This window comes from Centroberyx affinis, unplaced genomic scaffold (assembly GCF_046629955.1).
Source record: "Centroberyx affinis isolate AG114_WGS23_722 - 3 ecotype Tasmania unplaced genomic scaffold, CSIRO-AGI_Caff_v1 ptg003050l_1, whole genome shotgun sequence".
Classification (NCBI taxonomy): domain Eukaryota; kingdom Metazoa; phylum Chordata; class Actinopteri; order Beryciformes; family Berycidae; genus Centroberyx; species Centroberyx affinis.
In genome coordinates, this window is record NW_027281138.1 from 126860 (window position 1) to 137352 (window position 10493).

General features: G+C 40.5%; 1 protein-coding gene across 1 annotated transcript in view; it reads right to left on the reverse strand.

Annotated features, from left to right (window-relative positions):
• Positions 1-10493, reverse strand: part of LOC139659239 (desmoglein-2.1-like) — a 28817-nt gene extending 18324 nt beyond the window's left edge. The window contains exons 1-5 of the mRNA XM_071537454.1: positions 10119-10493; positions 9102-9221; positions 8512-8694; positions 8169-8351; positions 7925-8029 (exon numbers count right to left, since the gene is read on the reverse strand). Coding sequence (XP_071393555.1) covers positions 7925-8029; positions 8169-8351; positions 8512-8694; positions 9102-9221; positions 10119-10493 — 966 coding nt within the window. The remainder of the gene's footprint in view (positions 1-7924; positions 8030-8168; positions 8352-8511; positions 8695-9101; positions 9222-10118) is intronic.

Below are 10493 nucleotides of genomic sequence, written 5' to 3' on the forward strand. Positions count from 1 at the left end.
AAAGGTAAATGTTTCACTTTTTCTAATTGTAAGATCACTCGAGGAGAAGTCATCACATTTCATGCAGAAAAAAAATTATTTAGGTTAATTTAAGTTTTCACTGCTGTTAAACCCAGAAACGGGTCATTTTTGACACAACATAAAGGTTAACATGGGGGTTATTTGGCACTTGACCGCCATGAAAATCAGAATATAAACTAATCACCAAGATGAGTTTATAGCGTTGGGACTTTTTCTACCAGCAGATGTCGCCAGTGTGCGGTGTTTTGAGTGTTTCAAAACAGCGAGTCATTTTCCAAAGCAATTGGTTCAGAATATGAACTAATCACCAAGATTGGATATAGCTGGATGAGTTTGTAGCGTTGGGATTTTTACTTCCCATTTATTCAAATGAGGCCATGAAAATAGACTGAAAACTACGTTTAACATGTTGGTGAACAGATTCAACAACAGATCCTGCTTTTAAGACATGTAACGGAGATGTTCCATTACCGTAGGATACCGTAATTATTGCAAAGCATATTTGCACATACATGATACAGTGATTACACAAGTCGATTTATGTCATAGCATTCGTAAAGTTGCTTCATATATTGCACCACAGTAGTACGCTTCTGTCATAAAAATTCAGTATGAAGCTGTGAAACGTTTTGGAAATGAATTGCAAAATATGTGTGGGGACCTCTGTATAGGTGCTTGTTTTGACAATAAAATTGCATTTGCACTTGAGTAATATTCGTGTTACCCCTTTACTTTCACTTTGGGTCCTTTGTCATTTTGCATTTCTATCCTTGCTTTACACGAAAAGTAGATCCGGTCTCCTAAACAGCAACTATCTTTCCTGAATGGTATCCCTCCACTATCTTCTGTCTATCAATAAAAATACTATTTAGCGAAATGACGGTCTAAAAAGTTAAGTCCAAATGTTAATTGAAAATCACAGTAGCGGCATTTGTTGTTGAATCTGTTCACAAATGTGTTAAAAGTGTTCAGTCTATTTTCGTGGCCTCATTCAAATGAATGGGGAGTAAAAATCAGAATGCTACAAACTCATCCAGCTGCATCTGATCTTGGTGAATAGTTTATATTCTGGCTTTCATGGTGGTCAAGTGCCAAATAACCCCCATGTTAAAAATAAGTGGAATATTGCATTAAGGCTTTATTATGGGATGGGATGCGATTGTGGCAGGGAAGAGGTATACAGTGGTACATCTTGGGAGACACCTTAGAAAACAACCAGGGTTTACCTTCCCTTTTAAACTCTTCCTTGCACAACCTTCCTAAGTGCTTATATATATATTGTACTTTTTCTCATTCATATTCATATTAAAGGTTCTCAATGTGTTTCAATCCTTATCTAGGGCTTATGAAACATAGTGAGGAGATGCATCATGGCCCCAAGGTTCATCAAAATCTAACCAGTGGTGTCTGAGATATAGACAAACAAGTAAATGTTGTAGCGCCCCCCTTTGGCCTTTGTAAGTATTTTACAAACTTCAAAGTCACTCCACACAACTCAACAGTGATTTTGGTAGCAGCCTCCTGCAGGAGGGTTTGATAGTGGTTTAGACAGTCTGACACGTCACAGGTTTAATCCCTGCAACAGCCAAAGTGTGTCAATTAACAGCCAAGCAAGACACTGACCCCCTACCTGATCATTAATTGTAAGTGACTCTGGATATGAGTGTCAGCTAAATGCCTAAATAATTTAAATGTGTTTCATGATAACAAGGACTAGATAGAATCTTCTTCTAAACTCTCAGATTCCCTCCGCAGCCTTTGTCACTCTTTCCCCACGGCCGACGTTGTTGTTGTTCTGAGTTTTTGTCACCGCCATTTCCACTTTCCCTAACGGTTACGGACGCCTCTCTAATCTTCTTGCTGCCGTGGAGTATAGGGATGGAACGATATATGAATATATCATGATACAAAAATGTGACAATATGTATCGTGGGGTAGAAAAATATCCATAGCTCCATTTTATACTGCTGTAGTAATCACAAATGAGACGGCTTGCCCATCACAATTTCACAAGCTCTCCATCCAAATTCTATTATTTGCACTTCGTAATGACATTTTTAAAGTGCTGTTTACTTTCTAGCAAGCCAATGTCATTCCTAGGAGACTTCACTAAGCCAGCAGTTGCATGGGCATGTCGTGTCAGGATAACGTGATGGCCTGTGGCCTGGGAAAGGAGTGTCCTCACATCTTTCAACGCGGAAAAACTGAAACTGACTCACCTTGATTTGCCAGGTGCATCGCATGCATGAGAAACTGGCTGGGCATAATGCCTTTTTTAGTACAGTCTGTTTGTAGTATGTATGAATGTATACATCATATTCTATTCTTTGTCACATAGAGTGTGCAGTTGCTTGATTTCTACTGTGAAATGATCTCTTCCCCTTTGGCATATTTCTCATTTGTTTGCAGAAACAACAACATAAGATTCAACTTTCTAACTTGTGAAAAGGAAGACAGCGAAGCCCTCACCAGTGTTGCCATGGAGTTATTATGGTCACCATGTAAGACTGTATGTAGGTGAGGGTAAATATTTATAAACGGTTTTATCTGCAGAACAGAGTTTACCACTGTGCAAAAGTCTTAGGCACCCTAGATTTTTTATATACATTTCTTAGAAGTCTTTGTTTTCTGCATTAGTGTGTCAGTAGACTGCTGTTTACTGTAAATCTTCTTTTTTTATTTGATGATAATTTGTTCAAATCATTCAGTTCTCTGTGTCAAGACCATAAGATTCCAAATAGTCACTATTTTCGATACTTTCCAAATATTTTTCGTCCTACCCCAATCCCCCCCCAGAAAGACCCGACACACCACATTCTTAATCTTAATCCATACAACAAGGGGTTAATTTCCAAAGTGTACGATGTGATACAGAATATATATTCCCCTACATGGGACAACACAAAGGCTGCTTGGGAATCAGACATAGAAGAGGAAATCTCAGATGAATTGTGGGACTCCATTATCTCACAGATTCACTCTTCGTCTTTCTGTGTAAGACTCAATCTGATACAATTTAAAATATTTCATCGCCTGCATTTTTCCAATTGTCCAAAATGTAGAAATTTAGAATGTCCTAGGTGCCATCATACCCCGGTCTCTCTAGGGCATATGGTCTGGTCCTGCCAAACTCTAAGCAGCTTCTGGTCCTCAATCTTTGAATGTTTTTCATCTCTATGCAATACAACACTGAATCCTAACCCCCTTACTGCCATTTTTGGGATAGTCCAGTCAGAGGGGGGCCTCCTTGGTCACCATAGAAATGCAATTGCATTTGCCTCTCTGCTGCCACGTCGACTTATATTGTTTAATTGGAAGGCAAAAAAGCCGCCATCCTTTATGCAGTGGATTCAGGAGGTGATGTCAATGTTGAAATTAGAGAAGGTCAGATATACTGTACACGGATCACGCCAAAAGTGTGATGAAACTCCTTTTATTAGTTATTTTGAATCTCTATCCTTTGACTGAACAATATGTAGTTGTCATATATGTAAACTGGTTAATTTACACATCAAAAATGTAAATGTTTTTTTTGTCTCCTTGGTTGTTTGTGTGACCCTGGATGGGGGGATGTGGGTGGGGGTGATAAGTCAGTAAGTACATGTAACCATATTCCAACCTGAATATACTTGTAAATAAAGTTGTAAAAAAATAAAAATAAAAATAAGAGCGCAACTCCAACTGTATAGCTGTATAGGCTACTCACCACGAACAGCGCCAACACCAAAACGGGCAAAGAAATCCGATTCATGACCGGTGGATTGTTCCGGTGTCCGGTAAAAGTGAAACAAATAGTCCCGATCCTGACGGAGTTTGAGCTGATGGGAGCGGAGGAGGTCTAATATGTAACGTGATGGCTCCCTCACCACATACACACCCTCACTGCAGGGCAGGTAGGAGGACGGATGGTGTGTGTGTGTGTGTGTGTGTGTGTGTGTGTGTGTGTGTGTGAGAGAGAGAGAGAGAGACAGAGAGAGAGAACATTTGTTTTTAAATAAACACGTTGAAACACGTTTCAAGAAAGATTAAAAATGAAAGTTGAATGGAGTTGAATCATTTCAGTTTGAAGGAAATTAGTCCTTACCATGTATCATTATTTATTTAGCCTAAGCATTCACAAACAACTGATTATTGGCTGTCACTTGTCTCTGACAGATGCATGGAAATGTATCTGAAATGTATGGATATGGCCTCTACCCCTTTCAGCTCTAATTTATCTCTAATGTACAATAGTTAAAATATCTTGCCTCAGCTACACAACTACTGCCCCGATTTTAGCCAGGATTCACAATCGGGCCGAGTCTGTGCTGGTCTGCACTAGTCTGCAGATTTTGGGTCAATCAGAGTGGACAGTTGGCACAGAAAATCGAAAAGTGTATGAGGGGTACAGACTCTAATCTCTTGCCCCCCGACGTATGTTTGATTTTTACAAGTGGTACTCCTCAGTTACACAAAGTTAGTGGACCTCCTCAATAGGCAGTGAAAAACTATGAACCTATGCCATAACAAGCCAATAAAGGAGCAATAAACTAGTTCATTCTTCATATAATGCATTTATAGATTTCAACCTTACATTTTGTAAGCTGCCATAAACTTTTTTCGGCTTTCATCCTTTCTAAGGTAGGCTACCGGTATTTTGATATGTCTCTCTCTCTCTCTCTCTCTCAGTGCATGAGGTTGGCCTAGATGCGCTGTCTCTCGGAGTGAGATCAAATGAATGATTCGTAATTGATATGTTATTCGAGAGCCTAATTTTTACACAAGTAATATTCATACTGGTTTAAATAAACAATTTGATAGTATTTCCCATCTTTGCAGAGCAAGGAATTTAAAGGCCTGTCCCATATAGACGCCTGTCCAAAATATAGGCCGATGGAGTTCAGTGTTTTGAAGCAAATACCAGCCCGGCTATTAACTGAAGTTTTATGGTAAGTCAGTTTTTCCAGAGGTAAGAAGGTTGCCACATAGCCACAGCCACATACTTGTAGCAGGTCCTTGTGGAGTAGACATAACAATAGTATACATTTTTTAGAGAGATAAACAAGAATAGTTAACAAGCAGTCGGTGTCTGTCAAAGATCATAACTGGGTCATAACTAATATACAGGCTTGAACTCATAGCAAATTGTTTTCCTATATTATCTTGAATGGTTGAGTGAAAATCTGTCCAATAACTTTGGATCTTGTAGGGAACATTTTCTGGAGGGAAACAGGGATGAGAAAACAAACACAGATCCTGTGCAGACCCATGGTGTGCCCTCTAGAGGCCATCTGATGAAGCGCAGGCTGCGTGCAAACTGTCCCTGAGTGAGCGAGTGAGTGAGTGAGTGAATGAATGAGTGAGTTTATCATCATTAGATCATACTATTCTTCACCTCTTATTATTGTTGATTATTATTATAAGATATCCTGCACCTGTGCTGTACTGTATTGCTTTGGCAACGTAGGTTTCCTTCCTGTCATGCAAATAAAGCATAGTTGAATTGAATTGAATTAAATTTAAGTGAGTGAGTGAGTGAGTGAGTGAGTGAGTGAGTGAGTGACTGACTGACTGACTGACAGAGTGGCCTGAATTTGCCTGGGGCAGAAAGTGGCAGACTCAATTATTATTGACGACACAAAACCCTGGCTGCCGGATGTCTGGTTTTGGACCGGAAAGTCAGGTTTTATAATTATTATTAATTACATGTCTGGTTGGTGGTAACCAACATCGCCTACACAATTCTCAACTGCCACTTCATAGCTTTCAGTGCCAAAATGAGCTTGCAACTTGGTCTCTCTAAAAAAAAAAAGCTGCAGCTCATCCAGAGTGCTGCTGCCAGGGCTCAGACCAGGACTAAGAACATGGACCACATCAGTCCAGTGCTGAGATCACTGCATTGGCTTCCTGTGTGCCAAAGAATTGAGTTTAAAATTCTGTTTCGTGTTTATAAAGCACTAAATGATTTAGGACCAAAATACATTTCTGATCTCCTTCAGTGTTACGAACCCACCAGACCCCACAGGTCTTCAGGTGCTGGTCTGCTTCCTGTTCCCAGGTCCCTGTTCTGACCCTGGGACCAGTAAGCAGACCAGTACCAGCTTTTTCAGACAATCAGCTTTTAGTTTTTATGCTCCTCATGCCTGGAACAAACTTCCAGAAAATCTGAGGTCTGCCTCCACTTTAGAATGCTTTAAATCAGAGCTTGAAACTTTTCTGTTCACCAGGGCTTTTTAAGAAATTTAGGGCAACACTCATCTGCACTAGGATATTTATTATTTTATCTTTTATACTTTCTCTCTCTTTTTTTTAAAATGTGATTTTAATGGACTTTCACTTTTATCTTTACATTTTTATCTTTTTATTTTTATATTTTATTACAAATAGCCTTACATTCATTCCTTTCTAAATGAATATTATTTTGGTAGGCTACATAGGTAGGCAGATTACTGTTACTAGTGTTTTTGTTAAGTGACTAAGAATTTGCATCATCATCGATTTTACATCATAAATCACCATATTAAATCATCATATTATATGTGTATATATATTATGTAAGGAAATGACTTACACTTAATTGCCAGTAGAGGGCGTTCTTGCATTTTTTGGCATGTATTGTTTCTTTCTGTTGTGTTGCCGTAGTTTTGAGTCTTTTGACTTTTTCATGTTACAAAAGAGGCACTGTTCGCCCGCATAAATCGGTATTTTAAAATATGTCAAATGCCCATCATTGTTTGCTTTTATATCAAATGGTGGTTATAAATATTTTTATACAACAGAGCCGATTATTGTTTGAAAATGGAAGTTGGAAAGCCAATTTCGACACTTTGTTGTATTGTACGGTTGAGCTAGCTAAACACAACATGATAAAATGTTAGCAGGCTAATTAGGCTATTACTTTGTATGCTATAGATATTTTTTCCATATTGACTGAGCATTTCTTTGAGTGTTTTGTTTAGTTTTTGTGGTCTCAGAAACTTAGCAGTTCTGTTTTCACGTTACAGGATGACCAGCTACCTATATGCTGCGTGTGGTGCTGCAAAAGAGTATGTTATTTTCAGTTCAAAAGTATGTTTTTCATGTTATTGCAGAATATGTATACTTCAGAGGAAATGGGATTGAGTGCACAAACACAATACACTTGTGACAACATGCCCCATCATGTGTTAAAACATGCCCTGACGTGGGGTAAGTTGACACAAGTTGTCAAGTGGTATTTCATCAGTAATACATTTTGTTTCCAGTAAATTACTCAAAATGTAAAAAAAAGCCATTGTTTAGAGAAGACCAGACTATAAGGCTTTTTCTAACCAAACTACAATTTGGATAGTTATGGGCCCCAAAATGCTCCAAAATCAATGTGACAACATACCTCCTGACAAAGATCCCTTCCCTGAGCACAGAGCTTGACTAAATTATTAAAATGTATTGGGTTATGGCTAATCCTTGCTTTTATGTGTCGCAATGTATAATAATTTTGATTTCTTTATATGAAAAAATTAGAAGAACACCAAGATTTTAAACATTTCAAAAACATTACAAATTAAATGTATTATTATTATTATTATTATTATTATTATTATTATTATTTTCATTGTTTACTTTAAGGTTTTTGTTTTTATGTTATAGTGTTTTGACTTAGACTGTTGTAATCAACATAGGTAAGATTTTATTAAGAAAGTAAACATTTGTGTAATCTGTACATTTGTGTAAATAATGAGCGAACCTTTGTGACGCCACAAAGTTATGGAAGTCCAAACGGCTCGTTGAGAGGCTTGCTTTTCTAATATGGATTATGTGGATTTAGTTGGCGTTTAGTTTTGCGTTTTTCGTGATGTTTCGATAGCAAATCCAACTCCTTTATAATCACAATCTTAAATTGAGTTCTGGTGTGTGGGAGTGGGCAAAACTGGATGGCTTGGACCTTCTGGGCCTGAGGCTTGATGACACCATTCCCAATCACTGATGATGGTAAGGCCTGCAGCCTGGGATCGATGATGCCAAGGGACTGCATGAGATCAATTTCCTCCTTCGGGGACACCAGGACGCATTCAGGGATCCTGTAACTCATGCGTTTAATCATGGCATTTTCTTTCAAGACAATTTCATGTTCCACAAGAGTTGTGTGGGCAGGGTTTTGCTGGAATATGTCAGGAGAGAGCTCTCACCTGGGTTTGCTGGTGTTCAGGCAGGTGGTTCAGATCAAGTACTGGGGAGGTTGGTACCGGTAAGTCTTGCTCCTCACCTTCCTCATCCTTTACCTTCCTGATCAGCAACACATCAGCTATCTGCACAGGTCTAGGTACCCACTCCTTTAAGAGGTTCACATGCAGTACCCTGGTGGAACGACTCTGACCTGGAGTAGAGATTTCATAGGTTATAGGGCCCAATTTTTTGGTTACCTCAAATGGTCCTTGCCATTTTGCCAGTAGCTTGCTCTCATCAGTGGGCAGCATCACCAACATCTTCTGGCCAGGATAAAAGCTCCTCTCAAGGGCAGACTGGTCACACCAGGCCTTCTGGTGTTGCTGTGCAGCTGCCATGTTTTCCTGAGCAAAAGCAGTCTATATTCTCCAGCTTCTTCCTTATACGGAGGACATAAGAGACAACGTTAACAGGCTCTTCCTGCCCTCGGTCTCCCTCCCAGATCTCCTTGAGAAGAGTTAGAGGCTCTCTCACCTCATGACCATACAGCTGCAGCTCAAAGGGCGAGAAACCAGAGGAGGCTTGCGGAACTTCCCTGTAAGCAAATAGAAGATAAGGGAGCCATTGGTCCCAATCAGAGCCAGTGCCATTGACAAACTTACACAACATTTGGTAAGGTTTGATTGTTTGTTTGTGGATGGTAGGGGCTGGTTCTCAGGCCAACAGCTGATATACATCTGTGAGAAGTTTTGACATGAAGTAAGTGCTCTCGTTGGTGAGTATTTCCTGGGGAAAACCCACTCTGGAAAAGAACTGGACAAGACAGAATGCAACAGATTTAGCTTTGACTGACTTAAGAGGGAATACTTCAGGCTACTTTGTTGCATAGTCAGTGATAACCAACAGGAACCAGTTGCCTGACTTGCTTCGCTCTAAAGGGCCAACAACATCCATACCCAGATGTTCAAATGGAGCACCGATAACAGGCACGGGCTGAGGGGAAGCTCTGGTGGGGCCTTTAGCTGAGGTCTGCTGGCATTGAGGGCAACTCCAGGATCATGTTCCTTGATCCATGCCTGGAGCTCAGGTACTGTTCAAGTATGATTATTTCTCCAATTTCAGTTACAGTTTTACCTTTTGGTTGCACCCACTTCCCGTATACAGATAGCACTCTTCGGGGCTGCACTAGACAACTGTACACACTAGGTGGCAGCAGAGTGCTTGAATCCTGTTGACAGAATTTTACTATATACCCCCTTTGACCACAATGTGGTCAGCAACAGCAGAGTATTTCCACTGGTTGACTCCACAGGAGGTGGAGCTGTAGAACCAGCTGAGGCTATGTACAGTATGTCGTATGACTCCTAAGGAGGGACTTTTCATTTCGGCTGATATTGACCTTAAACAGCTCTTCTGTGAACTAAGTTAAATAAACTGCCCGGCCAGCGCGAGGCTTCCCTCTTGACTTCCCCTCTAAAGTTTGAATAAAGTTTGAGTCCAGTGTGGGTCTATGCTTGTGTACACAGCACAGGTTACACGTAAATTTGGGCACAGCCGTAATTTAGACTCTATTAAAATTATTGGAAAGCATTTCTTTATCACGTTCCAGAAACAACATAACATAACAATACCGCGGTATTACCACGGTAATCAGGTCAATTGAAACAAGTGACATCTGTAGCTCTTTCAGTCTCACATAGAGCTCCTTGGGACTTTCATGAAGTTCAACATCCAGAGAATGAAATCTCTGCCGGTGCGTTTCTGGGTTAATGTCAGATTCCTTAAGAATGGCAGATTTAACTTTGTCATAATCTAGTGAATCATCAACATCCATGTGAACATATGCACTTCTGGCTTTACCGGTGAGCAGTGGAATGAGTCGGAAGGCCCAATCGGACTTTATACGTTCTATACGTTCAAAGGTGATCAGAAAGATTTTTCAATCTTGGGCTCCTGGGTGAACCAAGACTGACCTGACATGGAGACATGCTGAAAGGAGGCTCCTGGGTCAAGGACAAGGGTGGATCAAGGACTGGAGAGGTTCTGGCCTGTATCTCAAGCTGGAGCAGGCCGAACTTATGTTGTAATTCCTTGAACCTCTGTTCCTGGAGTGTAGCCTCTTGCTCCATCCGGGCTTCCCAAGCCTGCTGCTGCCCCATGTGGGCCCAGAGAATGTTGGCCAGGCCTTTGATTGTTGGTTCCTTGCCATCTTCACCCTCAGTACCCATGGCCCTGCCAGTTGCTCCACATTCCACCTCGGCCTCATCATCCACTAGCACTTCAGTTTCTGGATGTTGTTCCCGTCCACCTCCCGCTCTGCTTCCTCTTCTGACTCTTCTTCCATGCAT